At 63.2% G+C, this 20,051-nt stretch overlaps 1 protein-coding gene across 5 annotated transcripts in view; it reads left to right on the forward strand.

Moving 5' to 3' along the window:
• RPS6KA2 (ribosomal protein S6 kinase A2) overlaps window positions 1-12,998 on the forward strand; it is a 57,846-nt gene extending 44,848 nt beyond the window's left edge. For 3 of the 5 annotated variants that reach the window (XM_079780161.1, XM_079780163.1, XM_079780164.1), the window contains exons 13-21: window positions 671-801; window positions 1,760-1,885; window positions 3,278-3,367; window positions 4,837-4,995; window positions 5,968-6,129; window positions 7,014-7,090; window positions 8,955-9,072; window positions 9,481-9,618; window positions 10,423-12,998. In XM_079780161.1, the coding sequence (XP_079636287.1) occupies window positions 671-801; window positions 1,760-1,885; window positions 3,278-3,367; window positions 4,837-4,995; window positions 5,968-6,129; window positions 7,014-7,090; window positions 8,955-9,072; window positions 9,481-9,618; window positions 10,423-10,548 (1,127 nt within the window). In that variant the 3' untranslated portion in view covers window positions 10,549-12,998. The remainder of the gene's footprint in view (window positions 1-670; window positions 802-1,759; window positions 1,886-3,277; window positions 3,368-4,836; window positions 4,996-5,967; window positions 6,130-7,013; window positions 7,091-8,954; window positions 9,073-9,480; window positions 9,619-10,422) is intronic. The other 2 variants (XR_013813950.1, XM_079780162.1) reach the window with 2 other exon arrangements.
• The last annotated feature ends 7,053 nt before the right edge of the window (window positions 12,999-20,051 follow it).

The following is a 20,051-nucleotide window of genomic DNA, read 5'->3' on the forward strand; positions in this document are numbered from 1 at the left end:
TGGGCGGGCAGCTCCTGACCCGGCGGCGGCTCAGGGACGGGGAGGATGTGGGTTCTGGTGCTGCCCCCGAGGGGCCGCGGCGCGGGTGGTCACTGAGTTCCTTCGGGGCCTCCTGCTGCCCCCGGCGCCCCAGACCGTCACCAGCAACCAGCGCCAGCGTTGTTAGCCTGCGGCAGGATTCAGCGAGGCCCCTCGGCACACGCTGCACGGCACACCCACCACGTGCACACGCCACGCTGTCCCCACGCCCCATGCTGTCCCCACACGCCACGCTGTCCCCACACGCCACGCTGTCCCCACGCCCCACGCTGACCCCACGCCATCCCCACGCCCCACGCTGTCCCACGCCCCACGCTGACCCCACGCCCCACGCCGTCCCCACGCCCCACGCTGTCCCCACACCACACGCTGACCCCACGCCCCATGCTGACCCCACACGCCACGCTGTCCCATGCCCCACGCCGTCCCCACACGCCTCACGCCGTCCCCACACGCCCCACGCTGACCCCACACCCCACACTGTCCCCACGCCCCACGCTGACCCCACGCCCCACGCTGACCCCACGCCCCACGCTGACCCCACACCTCACGCCGTCCCCACGCCCCACGCTGTCCCCACCCCGCAGTCTCGCAGCCCATCCCGGACCTGACCGCTCCCCTGTCCCCGCAGACTCACCGGGCGTGCCCCCCAGCGCCAACTCGCACCAGCTGTTCCGCGGCTTCAGTTTCGTGGCCTCCAGCCTGGCCCAGGAGCCCCCGCAGCAGGACCCGCACCGAGCGGCCGTGCACCCCATCGTGCAGGTAACCCCCCGGGGTGGGGCGGGGCGCGGCCACCGGTGTCCGAGCCAGCTCAGCCGGACGGCGCTCTCCGCCCTGACTTCGTGCCTCTGAGAGCCGGCCGTGCGGTCTGACCGTGGCCTTGTCCCCGTGCGCTCGTCCTGGGAAGGGGAGTCCTGAGGTGGAGGTCAGGCGGGCGGGCGGAGCCACAGGTGGCAGGGCGGGCGTCCTCGCTGCGGGGAGAGGGGCCAGGACCCCGGGGCGGCTCCGTGTGCGGCAGCCACTCCCACCGGGAGCTGTGCCTTGGGGGTCAGGGAAGGTGACCTTGTACCTCCAACCAGGAGGGAGCCCTCGGCGCAGAGTCCACGAGGCCGTTGTGTCTGAGGCGGTCGGGGCCCCGGGCTGGGTTTCTCATTCCCCTCCCTCCCCTTTGGGGAAGAAGGCAGGGTGGCCGAGGAGACGACGCTGGCTGGGAGGGCGCGCCCGGCCTTGGTGCTGTACGCGGTGGTGACCGGGCCTCACGGGTCAGATTCCCACTTAGATGTCGACACGCAGACACGCGCTCCGGACGCAGCGTCTGAGCCCCACCAGGGCCTCCCGGGCTCCATCCCTCCTGCTTCCAGATTCACACTCTCAGCTGCTGGGGACTGGCCACCAGCGACAGCCCCGGTGTCTGAAAGGGGGTGACCGAAGGTGGGGAGGCTGGGGTCCGGGTGGGGAACCGTCGTCCTAGCTCCGTGGCCCTGGCCTGAGGACTCGCCCCTCCGGCCTCCGTGTTGAGGCGCACAATCCGGACCCCCTCTGCCCCTGGGCCATGTGCCTCCCCCCGCAGAGCTCTGAGGGCCCCCTCCGTCCCCCGGCCTCCGGGTCGGGGCGCACAGCCTGGACCCCGTTGCACCTGCGCTGTGTGCCCCTCCCCCCTCCCCCCACCCCCCCCGCCCCCGCCCCCGCGAGAGCTGAGGGCCCTGCCTCCGTCCCGCAGCAGCTGCACGGGGACAACGTCCACTTCTCCGACGGCTACGAGGTCAAGGAGGACATCGGGGTGGGCTCCTACTCCGTGTGCAAGCGGTGCGTGCACAGAGCCACGGACGCCGAGTACGCCGTGAAGGTGAGGCCGTGCCCGGCAGCTGCCTGCGCCCACCTGCCCCGCCCACCTGCCCCGCCCGCCCTCCACCTTCTAGGCTCCCACACGACGGGGTTCCCCTGGCTTTGACGTTAGGTCCCCATTTGAACTTTATTTTGCAAATCATGAATATTTTCAGCCCTAGGCAGCAGCGAGGCACTGACCCCTCTCGCACAGTACCTCTGTGGGTAATCCACGCTGGTGCGGTGGCTTTGGGCACTCGCGTTTGGGAATATAGAGTTGGGGCGGGCATAGCGATTGGCAAAGGGAGGGACAGAGGGGGAGGAGGGAACGTGGATACAGCGCCCACGAATCAAGTCAAAGAACTAGCCACAGGCTCAACAGCAGCTGGGCCTAGCCTCACGCGGCAGCAGTGGTGGGGGTGGGGGGGTGGCGGTGGGGGGGGTGGGATGGGGTGGGGGGGGTGGCATGGGGTGGGGGGGGTGGCATGGGGGGTTGGAGGTGGAGGTGGGGGTGGGGGTGGGGATGGGGGGGTGGGGGTGGGGGTGGAGGTGGGGGGGTGGAGGTGGGGGTGGGGGTGGGGGTAGTGGTAGGGGTGGGGATGGGGGGGTGGAGGTGGAGGTGGGGGTGGGGGTGGGGGTGGGGATGGGGGGGTGGGGGTGGGGGTGGAGGTAGGGGGGGTGGAGGTGGGGGTGGAGGTGGGGGTGGGGGTGGGGGTAGTGGTAGGGGTGGGGATGGGGGGGTGGAGGTGGAGGTGGGGGGGTGGAGGTGGGGGTGGGGGTAGAGGTGGGGGTGGTGGGGGGGGTGGGGGTGGGGATGGGGGGATGGGGGCAGGGGTGGGGGTGGCGGGGGGGTGGGGGGGTGGCTGGGGGGGTGGGGGTGGGGGGTGGCGGCACTCTCAGCCATCAGGAGCCGTAACAACGTCTCACTCCACACGGTAGCTTTCGCTGTCATTGCTGCTGCAGGAAGCATTTGACCAGGAGACACAAAATGTCAGTTTCCTGGGTTTCCGGGGGGTCGGTGTGGGTTACAGCCGTTTCCTGCCACGTGGTGACCGGTGTCTGGGGGAGGACCCTGTCCGCTCTCTACATGATGCTCGCCCCCCCCCCAGCCGACCTGGATGGACTCCATGGGGGGGGTCCACCGGGGCCATGGTCGCCAGACGTGTCTGGCTGCGTGGCCACAGCCGGTCCAAGGCCACAGGAAGTCCTGCCTGGGGCATGGCTCGCCCTCCGGGGCCAGAACTCTCCCTGAGAGCCCGCGCCCACGCCCATCTCCTCGGAGCGGCGGGGGGTGGGGGGGGTGGGGGGGGTGCCGAGAATTCCCAGTCGGCCTTGCCCCGGGAGCGGGAGGTGGAAGGTCCCGGCCTCTGGCGCTGTCTGCCCGAGAGCCTCACGGCACCACGGTCTGTTCCAGATCATCGACAAGAGCAGGAGGGACCCCTCGGAGGAGATCGAGATCCTGCTGCGGTATGGCCAGCACCCCAACATCATCACCCTCAAGGATGTGAGTGCGTGAGGGTGCTCCGTGCCCGTCGGTTTCTCCTCGGTGCTTGGCCCGTGCAGGGTGACGGGTGTGCAGGGTGACGGGTGTGCAGGGGGGCGGGTGTGCAGGGTGACGGGTGTGCAGGGGGGCGGGTGTGCAGGGGGGCGGGTGTGCAGGGTGACGGGTGTGCAGGGTGGCGGGTGTGCAGGGGGGCGGGTGTGCAGGGTGACGGGTGTGCAGGGTGGCGGGTGTGCAGGGTGGCAGGTGTGCAGGGGGCGGGTGTGCAGGGTGACGGGTGTGCAGGGTGACGGGTGTGCAGGGGGCGGGTGTGCATGGTGACGGGTGTGCAGGGGGCGGGTGTGCAGGGGGGCGGGTGTGCAGGGGGGCGGGTGTGCAGGGTGACGGGTGTGCAGTGGGGCGGGTGTGCAGGGGGGCAGGTGTGCAGGGTGACGGGTGTGCAGGGGGGCGGGTGTGCAGGGGGGCGGGTGTGCAGGGTGACGGTGTGCAGGGGGGCGGGTGTGCAGGGGGGCGGGTGTGCAGGGTGACGGTGTGCAGGGGGGCGGGTGTGCAGGGGGGCGGGTGTGCAGGGTGACGGTGTGCAGGGGGGTGGGTGTGCAGGGTGACGGGTGTGCAGGGTGACGGGTGTGCAGGGGGGCGGGTGTGCAGGGGGGCGGGTGTGCAGGGTGACGGGTGTGCAGGGGGCGGGTGTGCAGGGGGGCGGGTGTGCAGGGGGGTGGGTGTGCAGGGTGACGGGTGTGCAGGGTGACGGGTGTGCAGGGGGGCGGGTGTGCAGGGTGACGGGTGTGCAGGGGGGCGGGTGTGCAGGGGGGCGGGTGTGCAGGGTGACGGGTGTGCAGGGGGGCGGGTGTGCAGGGGGGCGGGGGGGCGTGGGCAGCCAGCGTGTGCAGGCCACTCGAGGGGAGCTCCCTGTTCCTCTCGCCTTCCTCGGGAAGCTGCCCCCGGGGGCGGAGTCAGCTCGGCCGCCCCTGCCTGTCTGGGCCGCGGGGTCCGGCTGCTCCCAGTCCTGTCCTGGCTCCGAGGCCGTGGGCTTGTCAGAGACGCAGGGCGGGGCTCTGCCGGGACCTGCGGGTCAGAACCTGCCGCCCACACCCCCAGGTGCCAGGTGCACGGAGCGTCTGCACGCCGCCCTGGGCCCGCTGCGCGCTCTGCAGCCTCCACGTGTTCGGTGCCTACCTGTCTGCGGGGGGGGGGGGGGCCGGGGGCGGGGGGCAGGACTCATCCCAGCAGGCGCCTCCTGTGCAGGCTGAGCTCCTGCCTCGCGGTCATTCCTGCCCGGCTCAGCTCACTCACGCGGGGTCTGTCCTCAGAGCCGCGCCCCAGGGAGGGGCCTGGCCCTTCACTCGTGCTGCACACGCCCTGCTTTTACGTCCCGGGAGCCCCCGGAGCTGTCCCTCTCTCCCGGGCACAAGCACGCCCGGGTGGGGAGACCGTGGGGGACGCAGCACTGACCCCTCGCCCTCCCGGCCCAGGTCTACGACGAGGGGCAGTTCGTGTACCTGGTGACGGAGCTGATGCGCGGCGGGGAGCTGCTGGACCGCATCCTGCGGCAGCGCTGCTTCTCGGAGCGCGAGGCCAGCGCCGTGCTGTGCACCATCGCCCGCACCATGGACTACCTGCACTCGCAGGGGGTGAGCGGGCCGGGGGCGGGGCGGGGGGCAGAGCCGTGCATGTGGCCTGCACGCCGCTTCCTCTGTGTCTGAAATCCCCGGTGCACTGACACCTAACCCTGCGGGACGCGGTGGGCATGAGGCAAATGTTCCTCTTTTTTTATATATATATATATATATATATATATATATATATATATATATATATATATATATATATATCTTTATTGATTCAGAGAGGGAGCGAGAGGGAGAGAGAGATAGAAGCATCAATGATGAGAATCACTGATCCGCTGCCTCCTGCACGCCCCCCACTGGGGATGGAGCCCACACCCGGGCGTGTGCCCCGACCGGGAATTGAACTGTGACCTCCTGGCTCATATTTCGACGCTCAACCACTGAGCCACGCTGGCCGGGTGCAAATATTCATCTTTAGAAACCTTCATATTCAGGTTACCTGAACTCACCACATTCCCTTTTTTTAATCTTCGATCAAGGACATGTTTTTATTACTGATTTTTAGAGAGAGGAAGGGAGAGGAAAGAGAGAGAGCATCGATGTGAGAGAAAAACCTCGGTCAGTTGCCTCCTGTACGCGCCCTGATGGAACCAAACCCGCCTCCTCGTGCTGCAAGGACAGCGTCCAACCAGCCGGGCCCGGCCAGGGCGGCCGCCCCACCTCCTGTCTCCGGCCTGAGCCGCCGTGGCCGGCGTAGCTGCCCCTTTGTTATTCACTCAGATCCCATTCGCCGTCCGAGGGGCCTGCGCGGTCTCCTCGGATGTGAGTCGGTGTGGAAGCGGGGGGGGGGGGGGGGGGGGGGGGGGCGGGCTCTAAGTTCAGCATCCGGGCTGCCTTGCCTGCTGCAGGGCTGTGAGTAAAGGGCTCCCGAGTAACCCCGGTTCCTAGCGCCTCTGCTCTCCCGCTCCCCCCCCCCCCCCGTCCCCCGCCGTCCAGGGCCCCCCCCCCCTTAGGCCGTCCCTCCTGCCTCTGCAGGTTGTGCACCGGGACCTGAAGCCGAGCAACATCCTGTACGTGGACGAGTCCGGGAACCCCGAGTCCATCCGGATCTGCGACTTCGGGTTCGCCAAGCAGCTGCGCGCCGAGAACGGGCTGCTGATGACGCCCTGCTACACGGCCAACTTCGTGGCCCCCGAGGTGCGCTCCCAGCCGGCGGGCGGGGCGGGGCGGGGCGTGGCGGCCTCGCCCACAAACCGAAGGCAGGGCCACTGCCTGCCCAGACGCGGCTTATCTTATCCGTTTACCTGACATCCGCCCACCGGCTCGCAGCGGCGTGACGTGGCCCAGCCTCAGGGAGGGGAGTCCGCCCCCCGCGACACGGACGCTCCTTGAGGACTTTATGGGAAGAGAGGAGCCAGACACCGAGGGTGACCCCTGTCTGGCACCTGGAGGGTCAGGCAGAGACGCAGAGGCGGGCGCAGGGCCTGGGACAGGGTGAGGGCTGAGGCCGGAGACGCGGAGTTCTGGAGGTGAAGGTGGGGCTCACACAGCGAGGCCCACCCAGGGCGGCTCCTCGGGCGGCGAGGGTGGCGGTTTTGCGTCCTGTCTGACCTCCACTGAAGCAGTTCTTCTGCCTCAACCAGCGGTCGGCAAACTCATCAGTCAACAGAGCCAAATATCAACGGCACAACGATTGAAATTTCTTTTGAGAGCCGAAAACCGACTTCTGTGCATGGGCCACGAAGTTTCAATCGCACCGTACGTGCGCGCCCACATGTGGTATTTTGTGGAAGAGCCACACTCAAGGGGCCAAAGAGCCGCATGTGGCTCGCGAGCCGCGGTTTGCCGACCACTGGCCTTAACGATGCTTTGCGCCCTCCTCGGTCTGAGAGCCGGTGTCCGCAGGCTGTGGCTCCCGCGGGGCTGGCCTTTGGGGAGCCCGTGGGGCGCACTGGACTGGCTTTGCCTTAATGAACGACACCCCGTCCCCACGCTGCGGGATGGCGGGCCCACCAGAGCCCCACGCCGAGACCTTGAACTGTCTCCGCCCAGTGCTCACCTGTGGCCGTCTGTCCCGCCAGGTCCTGAAGCGGCAAGGCTATGACGCGGCGTGCGACATCTGGAGCCTGGGCATCCTGCTGTACACCATGCTGGCGGGGTGAGCAGACCCCACGGTGCCCGCGCCCGGGCGTTCCCACCCAACGCGGAGGCACGGGCCTGCAGGCTGACCCTGTTCCCGGGGCGCGGTATGGGCGAACCTCGGGCTCCCTCAGCCCCTTCCAAGAGGAGCGAGAAGCAGGCAGGGCCCTGGGCCAGGCCTCCTCCAGGAGGTCCCTCCAGATTGGGGACCCGGGCTGTAGGCAGGCCCCCGCTCACCACGGACACGCAGCCTCGGGCCTCCGCCCACGTCCTCACTGCCACAGGGGCCACTCCCTGAAAGTGTCCACGCATCCGCCCCTTAAAATCATGCTCCTGACGGCCGGCGGCCTGCGGACGAAGGGGCGCAGGTTCGATCCCGGTCACGGGCACGGACCTGGGTCGCAGGCTCCCTCCCTGGCCCCGGTTGGGCTGGCGCTTGCAGAGCAACCAATCCATGTGCCTCTCACATCGATGCTTCTCTCTCCCCCCCCCTCCCTTCCACTCTAAACATCAATGGAAAAATGTCCTCGGGTGAGGACTAACAAAGATAAGAATAAATAAAATGAAAATTATCCTCTTGAGCCAGGAAGCGCCCGTAAGGCCCTCGTCAGACAGCACCGGAGGCGGGCAGCCGCTCGTGCCGCCGTGGCCGACGGTGGCCGTCAGACGTGTGGGACCAATTTCCTGGGACCAGGCACCTGGTGGTGTGGGAAGTGGGTCGTGTCTCCCTCACGGCGAGCTCAGCGGCCGGCTGACCCCTGACCCCCGGCCTCAGCTCCCTCCCTTTGACTGAGAGGTATATGCTGTGTGGTGTCTAAGGCTCCTTCCAGCCATGAAGTCTAGGATCCTAAACCCCCTGGTGCTCGACGTTTTAAGTCGAATAAATACTCGAGTGGAGGGACCACCCATCCTTTTTACGGCAGCAAAACGGGCACAGTGCCTCGCGGGAACAAAGGCCAGCCTGACCAGGATCTCACCGTAAATCGGTGGCTCGTGCCGAAGCGGGCGGTGACCGGGCTCCCTGGCATCACGCTGCCGGGTCCCTGACGGAGGTCACGGCCCGGCTGTGAGAACCACCAGAACCCCCAGCTCGGAGAGCGGGTACCCGTGGGCCCTGCTTCTCGCTCCAGGAGACAGGAAACACCCGTCGCGCATTCACGGTGGTCACGCTCTGAGCACGCACGTTCTGTGTGTTTGCCCATGGTACCCAGACCCCTGTGAGCCCGTGATTCTACCCATGTTGCAACTGAAGCTCAAAAATAATTCGTCAGAGAACCCAGAGGTGGTGATAGATGAACCAGGGGTCCCTCAGGCCTCCAGTCTCCAGCTCTCATCCATCACATCACGCTGTCACCATGGAAACCGAGCCAGGGGGCCGACCACTTTTATACGCTGTTGCCAGGGAAGCCAGAGGCGGTCCAGGAAAGCTCGGCTGGGTCCACGGAGCTGGGCTCACCTGTCCTGTTGACGCCCTCCGTGACCGAGTGAGGACGTGGACGGAGCACTGAGAAGTAAATGGTGCTTTGCCATGAATGCTGCATTCGGAGCATAATGGGGAAGAAACGGCTGCTTTTGAAAATATATTTTTTTGTTGACTTCAGAGAGAAAGGGAGAGGGAGGGAGAGAGAGAAACATCAATGATGAGAGAGAATCATTGATCGGCTGCCTCCTGCACGTCCCCTATGGGGGATGGAGCCCGCAACCCGGGCCTGTGCCCTGACCGGGAATCGAACTATGACCTCCTGGTTTATAGGTCAACGTTCAACCACTGAGCCACACCAGCCGGGCTAAGAAAAGGCCATTTTTAACAACAAAAAGGCAGGATTCCGTTGTGAACTTTGAGATCATGCGTCCTCGTCACCATAAGCCCTCTCATTACACAGATTCACCCCGTTTGCTAACGGGCCGGACGACACCCCGGAGGAGATCCTGGCGCGGATCGGCAGCGGGCAGTACGCGCTCTCCGGGGGGAACTGGGACTCCGTCTCGGAGGCGGCCAAGGTGAGCTCACGCCCGGTGCTTCCTGGGCGGACACTCTGAGCAGCCATTCGTCTGCACCCGAGCCGGGGCACCCTTCATACCCACAGCGCAGAGATCTGCTCAGCTAAGACAATTCTGGCAAAACTATTCTATAGCACTTTTCACATTTTCTACCGCCTTGGTGTGTCAGCGCCAATAAGGTGTGTGTGTGTGTGTGTGTGTGTGTGTGTGTGTGTGTGCAGAGAGAGAAGAGAGAGAAGCTGATATTTTTTAAATGGGCTTACGTGACGGTGGAGGCTGGGGAGCCCGTGTACAAGGAGGCGGCAGCTGGAGACAACAGCGGCCAGGTCTGCCCTCGAGGGCGGAGGGTCCCCGGGCGGCTCGGTGCCCACACGGTCCCTCTCCCCCCGTCCCCTCCCCCTCCCACAGGACGTGGTGTCCCAGATGCTCCACGTGGACCCGCAGCAGCGCCTGACGGCACTCCAGGTCCTCAAACACCCGTGGGTTGTGAACCGAGAGTACCTGCCCCAGAGCCAGCTCAGCCGGCAGGACGTCCACCTGGTGAAGGTACTCGGGCGTCAGGAGGCCGGGGTGTCGGGGGGGGGGGGCGAAAAGGTGCTGTGATCCCTCCCCGTTCACCTAACGGTTCAGAGTTCATCACACACACGCCACACAGGCAGGACGCTGAATAGGTACAGCTCTGTTCTGTGCTCACAGCTCTGCATGCGAGAGAGGGAGAGGGAGAGGGAGGGAGAGAATCGGGGCCGGGCCAACTCCTGGTCCCAAAGTCCTCAATTCTAGACCAAAGGTCTGCCCTCCTCCGACAGCCCAGACAGCAAATATTTGAGGGTTTCGAGCCGGAGGCTCTGTCTCAAGGACTCCGCTCTCCTGTGTCGCACGGAAACCCCCGAGACAGCAGGTCCGCGGTCGGTGTGGCTGCATTTCGGTGAAACTTTATTCACAACGCAGGTGCAGGAGGCAGCCCGTCAGTGATTCTCTCATGGGGTTGATGTTTCTCTCTCCCCCTCTCCCTTCCTCTCTCTGAAATCAACTTTTTAAAAATTGTAAGTGGCCACGAGGAGGTGGCCAGGCCCTGGCCAGGTGCCAGTGTGCGGCGGGGACATAGCAAGCCGGCGCCCTGCCAACGTGGGGGGTGGCTGACCTCAGCCCGGGCCCCGTGGGAGTCGGGAATATTCACCCCCGTGACCAGCACAGCGCCGCCGCCGTGGGCGTCAGGTGAACACGGAGATCAGATCCCAGGCCACTGCCGCTCTCAGCATCCGCACACGTGGGGAAACTGAGGCCCAGAGGCCGTGCCGCCGGCTCTCGCAGGAGCGGGCCCCCGGTCACTGCCTCTCCCTTGCCTTGCAGGGCGCCATGGCCGCCACCTACTTTGCCCTGCACAGGACGCCCCAGGCCCCGCGGCTGGAGCCCGTGCTGTCGTCCAGCCTGGCCCAGCGCAGGGGCATGAAGAGACTCACGTCCACGCGGCTGTAGCCAGCAGGACCCGCCGCCTGGGACCCAGGCACGGGGCTGCTCGAGCGACCGTGGGCGCCTTCGCTGGGCCCGCGTTTCCCCTTCAGCCGAGAGGGTCCGAGGGCGCCCTGCCCCGCCTCGCTCTGCCGCCTGCCGCCTCCTTCCCCGGCGCCGCAGGGACCCCTGTCGCCGCTGCACGCGAAGGCCTTCCCCACGTGGCCCCTGCTCAGCGGGCCAGGAGGCCCCGGGTCAGACGGGAGGAGGCGGCCATGGAGCGCCTCCCTGGAGGGGCCGGCGGCTGAAGGTGACGGAGGGACGGGCACAGGAGCAGAGCCACCCCGACGACAATGCAAAGAGCCCTCGTCTCGCCGCCCCACGTGTGTGACAGGCCCGCTGTGTCCTCGCAGAGAGCTGAGCGGGAGGCGCCCCCAGAGCCGCCGGTGCTCGGCCTTGGTGCCCTTGGCGCCCGGGAAGGAGCCAGCAGGCGCCCGTGCGCCCGCCCCGCCTCTGGATGGCTGCGGCCCCGGGCTGAGGGCCCGCTTGCTCGGCTTGCTCCCTCCCCTGCCCCCGGAGAAACTGTGACCGCGGGACCTGAGCTCGGCCTCTGTCGCCCGGGGGTCGGGGCACGGCCGGGGATGCCCTGGCGGAAGCTGCGCTGTGTCTGCGCCTGCGGCAGGGTCTGTCCTTGGTCAGTGAGTCCGTGTGTCCCGGGGGTCGGGGCACGGCCGGGGATGCCCTGGCGGAAGCTGCGCTGTGTCTGCGCCTGCTGCAGGTCTGTCCTTGGTCAGTGAGTCCGTGTGTCCCCGGGGGTCGGGGCGCTCGGGCTGTGCCCCTTCGTTAATAAAATCCCGACCGCACCACCCGGGGCTGGAGGAGGCAGCGCCTGTGTCCTCGTCTCCTCCAGCTCGTGCCCACCCAGGGAGCCACCCCACCGGGCGGAGGAGGACTGTCACTTGTCTGTCCGTCCGTCCGTCCGTCCGTCCGTCCCTCCATCTGTCCATCCCTCTGTGCTCAGGCCAGGCTACGGGAGCAACTGTTGGTCACAGCCAGGTTTTCCCTAAAAAGACAATATTTTATTGTTTCTTTTGTCCTTCCATCTCAACTCCAGTACCACACACACGCACACACACACACACATACACAGGTGTGCGCGCACACACACAGACATGCATACACATAGGTGCACACACACAGGCGCGCATGCACACACACAGGCACATACACACAGGTGCGCACGCACACACGTACACACACAGGCATGAACGCACACACAGGCACACGTGTGCACGCACACACACACATAGGCACGCGTGCGCGCGCGCGCGCGCGCACACACACACACACAGGCGCGCACACGGGGGCCGCCTGCCGGAAAGTTCCTCCCTCGCTTGGCTGTGGTCTTCAGACCCCAGAAGATGAGCGTGGGGTCCACGGCCCTCTCTCTCTCGGCAGCAGGCACAGGTTCCTCAGTGGAAAGAGCTCCCCGAGGCTCCGTGACACGCCCCCCCCAACCCCCGTTGTCTGCTTCCCTCTGAGCTGCTTCACTTGTTATCGGAAACGGGCACAGCCGGGCGCCTGCAGGTCACCCTCCTGGAAACCGGCCCCAGTCACGCGTCCTGTTTGCCGGGCCCCAGCTGCCCGCCGCGCCCGTGGCTGGGTGTCTGCGGGGGGAGGGGGGTCCCTGAGCACTGCCGGGGACCCAGAGCTGAGAACCCTGAGCAGCGTGGCGAACGAGGACCCCTCCCTGTCCTCACCCCCCCCACCCCCAGAGAGGAGTCCCTGGGGAAGAGACGATGCCGCGTTGGAAACTGAGATTCCCAAAGTCTTGGGGGAATGGCGGGGTCTGAGAGTCCACGCGCTTGCACGGGGCTCCCCGAACCTGGCGCCGGGGAAGGCTCCCCAGGATTCGCACGCACAGCCCTGCTCACACCGCGGACCGCACCCCCAGGGTCAGACACCCGGACTCTGACCTCGGCCTCCAGCCCACCCCTCGCGGACCCTTCACCACCCCTCCAGGGGTCACCCCACCAGGTGGCCCCCATTGGAGAGAAGCCTGGCCCGCCCCTCGGTGTGCGCACGCCCAGTCAGACTGCGAGGATCGGACCGGCCTGCGGCTTCGTGTCCGGGAGGCTGGTCCCCTCCACGGACGGAGGCCAGTGTCGCCGTGTGGCTCACTGGGCGGCGTGTCCCCAGGCCGTGCTGGGCCCCGCACGGCGCCGGCCGCACTGCGTTTGCCCCGAGAGCGGAACGGGACCCCGAGCGGCGAGGAGAAGCCAGTGACTCCTTGTGGCCTCGCCCAGCTGGGGGGCGGGGGGGGCCCTCCAAGGCTGTGCCGCCCACGGAGCGCTGCACCCCGACCGCTCTCCGCCCACCCGCCCGCCCCGCACTTCGCTCGCCGCGGTTATGTTTACAGGCCTCTGTTCGCTTGCGGGTTGTGTTTGCGGGGCGGCCCTGCACAGGTATTTATTACGCTTTCCAGACTTTCTGAATGGATTTTTTAAATAAACACGGGTTTTATGAAGTGTAATGTGTCCCTAGCGTAGCCTCTCGGACTGTCTGTTGTCACCCAAGCCGTCTGCACCTCGCACTTCCTCCCAGACCACCCGGGGCTCTGCCATGCGCTGCGCGGTGGCACTCCACGGGGGCGGCCGATGGGCACCGCTCCATACCCCCCAGCCCTGTGTCTGTGTGTGTGTGTGTGTGCGTGCACATGTGTGTGCATGTGTGTTCGTGCACCCCATGTGTGCGTGCACTCCACGTGTGCACATGTGTGTGTGTGTGTGTGTGTGTGCACTCCCCGCAGAGCCCGGTGTGTGACGGGGTGGGGCACTGGCAGGAGCTGGTGGAGGTCGTGCTGGTGAAGCAGGCGGCTGGGGTGGCTGCGGGGAGCCGCCCCCACACCCAGCACCCGCCCGCACACGCCCCTCCTTTCTTCATACGGAAATACAACCGGCAGGTCCGCTGAGGGTCTTCACAAAATGAACGGCATCGGCGCTGTGCCTGGCCGAGGGCAGAGGCCGTGGGCCGTGGGGGGCGCGGTGGGCACATTCAATGGGCCAGAGAAGGCGCCACTGGGCGGCGAGAGGCTGCGGGCAGACGGGGGGGCATTCTGGTCATGAGCGCTCCTAAAACTGTCAGGCTCCGTCCCGCAGACAAAGCCCACGACCCTCCGCCTGCAGCTCCGGCGTGGGCCCCACTGGGCCTTGTCCAGCGAGGCGGGCACCGGGCACCGAAGCGGGTCTGGTGCAGGCGCCTCCCTGCCGCCCGGAGCAGCCTGGGCCACAGCCCCTGTCCCGCCCAGCTGCAGGCGGTGCCCGCACAGGCCCAGTGGGCACGGGAGGTTCTGAGCGGGACCTACGGGCCGACGCTGGGCCACCATGACCCGAACCTGGCGCCGTGTGGCCTATGTGGCTCTGCCCAGGGCTCTGCCGTGCTCGGCGAGGAGGCCCGTGGACCGTGGAGGTTGGTCACTGAATTCTCTTCTTCCTCCCGGACCTCACCGCTTCCTCCGGGAAGCCTGGCGGGATGTGTTTGAATGGCCACAACCCGCCACCAGGGGGCGGGCCAGCCGCCTCCAAAGGAGCACCTGGCCCTGCAGGGGCTGGGGGAGGGCTCCCCACGCCGCCGCCCCTCCCTTCCCTGGGGTCCAGGCGGTGGGCCTGCATGGCCACCTGGGCTCTCAGCCGGGGGAGTCTGCGATCTGTGTCCACGTGAGAAAAACGGTGGGAGGGTCGTAAACGTGTGCGTCGCGAATCTGCAAAGGGAGCAGCTTCCTCTCATTAGAAATCGCCTCCTTCTCCCCCGCCCCCTCCGCCCCCGAAACGCCCCGGGGAAACTTAATGCTTTTAAAATATAACCCTATTGGTTTCAGAGAGGAAGGGAGAGGGAGGGAGAGAGAGAAACATCAACGATGAGAGAGGATCATCGACCTGAAGCCCCACACTGGGGATCGAGCCTGCAACCCGGGCATTCACACCAACCTGACCCCCTGGTTCTGTGGTCGGCAAACTGCGGCTCGGGAGCCACATGCGGCTCTTTGGCCCCTTGAGTGTGGCTCTTCCACAAAATACCACGGCCTGGGCGAGTCTATGTTGAAGAAGTGGCGTTAGAAGAAGTTTAAGTTTAAAAAATGTGGCTCTCCAAAGAAATTTCAATCGTTGTACTATTGATATTGGCTCTGTAGACTAATGAGTTTGCCGACCATGGCCCTGGTTCATAGGTCAACGCTCCACCCGAGCCCCGCGGCGGGGCCTGGGGCAGGTGACTGACGCACGAGCGAGCGGTGCCTGAGGGAGAAGGCGCCTTGGCTGGGGCGCGGGAAGTCACGTTCACGGCCCGTTCCGGCTCCGGCCCCTGTGAGCGGCGAGGGGGCCGTGGTCTTGGGGCTTCTGTGACGTGGCTGTGGGAGGAAGTGTGGCTGTCACTCCTCCCTCCTGGGGGGCACGGAACACGGGGGGGGGGGGCAGCTTCCCGCTCTCACAGGAAAAGTCCAGTCACCTTATTGCCATTGGAGCCAGTGTCCCCTCAGGCAAAAGGCCGAGGACACAGGGCCTGCCCGGCCAGCGCACCCTCCTCTGGGAGTGGGGAGCCGCCAAAGGTGACGGGTCAGGACAACCAAATATTAGCTTTCAGATACGCTGCTTAGAACCGCCTGCAGGTCCCGCTGCCGGCGACGCGGACGCTGCTCTGAGGTCGCGCACACGGACCTGAGCCTTCACAGGCTGGCCCGCTCAGGGTGACAGGCCCGCTCGGGGTGACGGGCCCCTCGGGGTGACAGTCCCGCTCGGGGTGACGGGCCCTCTCGGGGTGAAGGGCCCTCTCGGGGTGAAGGGCCCTCTCGGGGTGACGGGCCGCTCGGGGTGACGGGCCGCTCGGGGTGACGGGGGTCCGAGAAGCCGCTGGCCTTGCTCTGCGGGTGGTGTGCAGCTAACCTGTGTCACAGCCTCACACTCGCAGTGTGTGCACGTCACACGTGCCCAGCTCAGCGGCCATCTGAACCTCCGGGCGCAGGTCCCGGTTAGCAATGTGCCCGCGGAGGCCTCGGCCCCGGCAGCAGCATTCCCGCCAGCCCACAGCTCCGGCTAAGAGGAGGTGCCACTGGGGCGGCGGACCGAGCTTGTGCTGTGACTCAGGCAAGACCAGAGGAAAGTGGCACAAGAACCAAGGCCAGGGAGACACCGACGGGGCGCCGGAGGAAACTAGCAACCGGCCACGTCGGAGAACAGCCGGGCCGGCAGCCCGTGGTCGGTGAAGGAAATCCACATTCATGAAAAACATGTTAGGCCAACAGCATGCACTCAGAAGATGCATAAATGTTTCGACTGCTTGAAACACCATTTAGGTTTTACTTTATTTTTAAAAATATTTTTTTACTGATTTCAGAGAGAAATGGGCGGGGGGGGAGAGAGAGAGAGAGAGAGAGAGAGAGAGAGAGAGAGAGAGAGAGAAACATCAATGATGAGAGAGAATCATGGATCAGCTGCCTCCTGCACGCCCTCTACTGGGGATCGAGAGATGTCGCCAGCCGTGGCCTGAGAGATGGGAGTGTGCAGTGGGTACCGTGGAGTCTTTGCAAGTGTCTGCTAGAGGTAAAAACATAATTTCTATTGGCTGAAAATTGAGACTTATTAGTATTTTTACAAAAGACTGTGGACGAAAGGGGCCACATGCTGACCTGACCAGCTCAGGGGAGGCCTGCATGGTGGTCTTCCAAACTCAGACACCTAAAGGAACCACAAAGGGTGGTCTGAAATGAAACTTTCACTGAAAGCAGTTATGGTGGGCAGTTATGTCCTAGGCCCCTATCTTCACTGACAAGGTCAACCTTTACCTTAACTGAGCCTATCTGTCTTTTTGCATCTGTGATAAGACACCCTTGAAATGTCTGGGTAACTTGTAACTTCCCTTTTTCTGGACCCCTTGGGGCACAACCAAATGTGCTAAGTGCCAGGACAGATACCACAAATTCCTTCATTATCATGTTAATTGTTCCTGCCCTGCACTCACCTAAGTATGTGTCCATCATTTTACTTTTTATCCAATCCCAGGGATTTCCCCGCTTTGCTTTCTTCCGCCTCTCTAGTCTATCACCAATGGATTTCATGTGACCCACCTACATCCCTTTCCTTTGATGGCAATGTGTAAATACAGATGTAACCCGCCATTCTCCGGAGCATTATCTCAATTCGTTGAGGTTCTGCTTCCCGACAGGCATATGTCGACAGTTTGGCTCAAATAAACTCACAGAGATTCTCTACAGGTTTCAGTGTTTTTTTACAGATGTGTTTCCTACGGCTTTGTTCCAGACTGTGATCCTTAGCAAAAACACCGATATTCCTTTTCCGAGGCAGACACTGTGAAGAGGGCCCTGGACAGAGTTTTAACCGGTTCGGTTCCTGTGTCCCAGTGCTCGGCCCCTCACCCGTTCACAGAGCGACCGAGAGAGACCGAAGCCAGGGAACGCGGCCATGCTCGCCAGGCCTGTCCGCTGAGTCGTTCGTGGAAGAGCTCCAGCAGATTTATGGCGACTTGACCTCCAACTCAAGAATTCCTTGAAATGACGGGACCACTTGCCAAATGTGGGCTCATCGAGGGCAAGGGGCGGCGTGCTCCCCTCCCCAGTGTCGCAGCCTATGAATGAGCGCAGCCTGGAGCTTACAGACCGCCTTTCGAAGATGGTTTGTGATCCAGCTGGACAGGTAGGCAGGAGGACTCATCTACTTATTACTTTTTAAATATATTTTTTAAATTGATTTCAGAGAGGAAGGGAGAGGGAAAGAGAGAGAGAAACATCCATGATGAGAGAGAATCATGGATCGGCTGCCTCCTGCACGCCCCACACTGGGGATTGAGCCCGCAATCCGGGCATGTGCCCTGACTGGGAACCGAACTGTGACCTCTTGGTTCATAGGTCGATGCTCAACCCCTGAGCCGTGCCAGCCGGGCTGGAGAATTTATTTGCAATTGAAATTTCTGGAATACAAATCAGTCATCGTGATTTCGGAAACATTTCTAACAAGAACAGGCAGAACGCTCAGCAGTGGTCGTCAGCCTTGTGTGAATCAGCTGCAAAATCTGCCCCAAACGGAATCACTGCCGGTCAGTGTGTGCAGCCACTGACCTTTGAGTTCAAAGGGAACACAACGGAGTTGCAACAAGAGGAGGTGAATTTGCTCAACGTGAACCGGGGTCATTGGGAAACCGATGTTACTTCTGCTTCCAAGTGAATTCTTCTGAAAAAGCTGAACTGGTTTTGTCCATGTGAGTGCAGAGGTTAAAGGGGAATGGTTTGTGGAGGAGCTCGGTCCAGTCGGGAATTTCAAGATGTGTGGGATAACCTGGGTATAGGGACATGCATCGTTAAATGGTAAACCCCATGAAATGTAAATGCAGATCAGGCATTGCCAATGAGAACTTGGCATGCGAATGGGGATGAATTGTAAGTCTAAAATGCACACCAGATTTAGAAGGCTTAGTCTGGAAAGAAGAATCTAAAATATTTCAATAATAACTTTTATGTTGATTACATATTGAAATAACATCTTGGATGTTTTGGACTAAACAGACTAGTAAAATCAATTCCACCTGTTTCCTTTGCGTTTTAACGTGGCTACCGAAACCTCACATTCGGTGGGCGGCTCCTGTTATGTTTCCTCTGGGCTGCGTCCACCCGACAGTCAGTCCCCTCCTCACGCCGGGGTGTCCTCCGTGTCCCCCGTGTCCTCTCCAATGCTCCCTCTCGGACAGACGGGTTCCATCCTTGGGCTAGTTCCTCTCACCCTTTCATTTCCTGGGACCTGGGGGCGGAGCTACAGGCTCAATTGGATTCAGGTCGCCTGCTGTTTACTTGATGTTGCATCGCTGCAGGAGACACCCGGAAGTCATCAGCGGGTCCCTCCTTGTCAATCCGTGAGTGACCCCCGGAGTTGCCTTCGCTGCCCCGTAGCTCCCAGCCCCCACGCCTGCCCTCCGTGCTTGTAGCATCCATCCCGGATGCCGGCCTTCCGAATCAGTCACTTCCCGGTGTTCTCCTTCCTCCTCCCTCCTTCCTCCTCCCTCCTCGCCGGGCTCCCCCGAAAGAACTCTCCTTCACGGCGAGGCTGCTGAAACCGCTCACACAGCTGCTGCTCTCGGAAACTGCCGAGAGTCGGTGCACGGATCACGACAGCGTCTCAGGTGGTCATTTGCTTTTCTACGCACCTTTTTGAGGTTTTAAAAAAATTACTGTTTTTTAAAGTAACTTTTTTGAGATATAATTACATAGCATCTAATTCACCCCCTTCAGGTGTATAATTTGATGGCGTTTAGCATCTTCACGGATTTGTTGCAACCACCACTACAGCCAACGCTAGGCCGTCTCCGTCACCCCAGGAGGACAGCGCGTGCCGGTGGCCAGTGCCGACACCCCAGCTCTCCCGGCCATAGGCAGCCCCCCTCTATTTCCTGCGTCCGTGGACTGTGTGATCTGGACATTTCACACACGTGGAATCACACGATACAGGTTCCCTCATGTCTGCCTTCTTTAATTTCTGCCCGGAAATATGAACTCAGTATTGAACATCATACTCACACCTACTTCACAGGTCATGGTTTTTGTCATTGAAGGAATTTCTGCTCTTAGAAAGCCTTGCTTTGTCCAGCTGAACGCCGCCCCCGTGACGTTGCTCAGCATCAGAGATGACCACGGCCGTGAGAGGCCTTCTCCGCCCATCTCGCAGGGAAGTTTGGTGTGTTTGTTTGTTTGCTTGTGGGGGGAGGGGGAAGCAGTTGGCTTTTATTCAAGAAGCCGTTCTGTTCCTTACACCCACCTTCTGGGCTGAATGAGGAGAAAGTGTACGAGGGCCTACTGGTCAGCGAAGGGCACCTATTAACATTGTTAATCATCAAAACCCCTTTGCCCCCTTTGAGGCCACCCACTCCCACCTCCAGCAGGAGGCACGGGAGGGCTGTGCCCACCTTCCTGGTGCTGCTAGTGTTATGGGGCGGCCCGCCAGAGACGGCCACCAGAGACAGAGATCAAAATGTATGAGCCTTTGATAAGCTGGCCAGCGACTACAATTGCAGCACTTCACCGCGGTAAAGGCCCAACTGCAGTGCCGACCACAGGTGTCACAGAAATTTATACTCGGAAACCACAAGAGGGAGTTAGGACAGCTACAGTGACAACCCAGAGGTTACAAGAGCTATTTCAGCCGTTTCCAAGAAACTCAGGGCACAGGTGCAATGCCTGGGCACGCCTGGCCGGAGCGTGAACCGCCACCTCCCTCCAAACTCCAATCGACCCATTGTTCGGTGACCTGCTCCACCTCCCTCTGTCCCAAGGCACCCTGCCTCCAGGCAATGGGGGAGCTGTGCAGTGTGTGCAGCCCAGAGCACGAGGAGGCTGCCCGGTGGCCCGAGGCCAGGTGTGACCAGGAGATCCTAGCAGAACGTGATTCTGATCAATCAGCGGCTTGCTATTTTAGTTCTTAAAAGCGTTTCTCCTTAATGCCACTTATTTGTTAACTAGAGGCCTGGTGCACGAA

The sequence above is a fragment of the Cnephaeus nilssonii genome (genome assembly GCF_951640355.1).
Source record: "Cnephaeus nilssonii genome assembly, chromosome: 9".
Taxonomy (NCBI): domain Eukaryota; kingdom Metazoa; phylum Chordata; class Mammalia; order Chiroptera; family Vespertilionidae; genus Cnephaeus; species Cnephaeus nilssonii.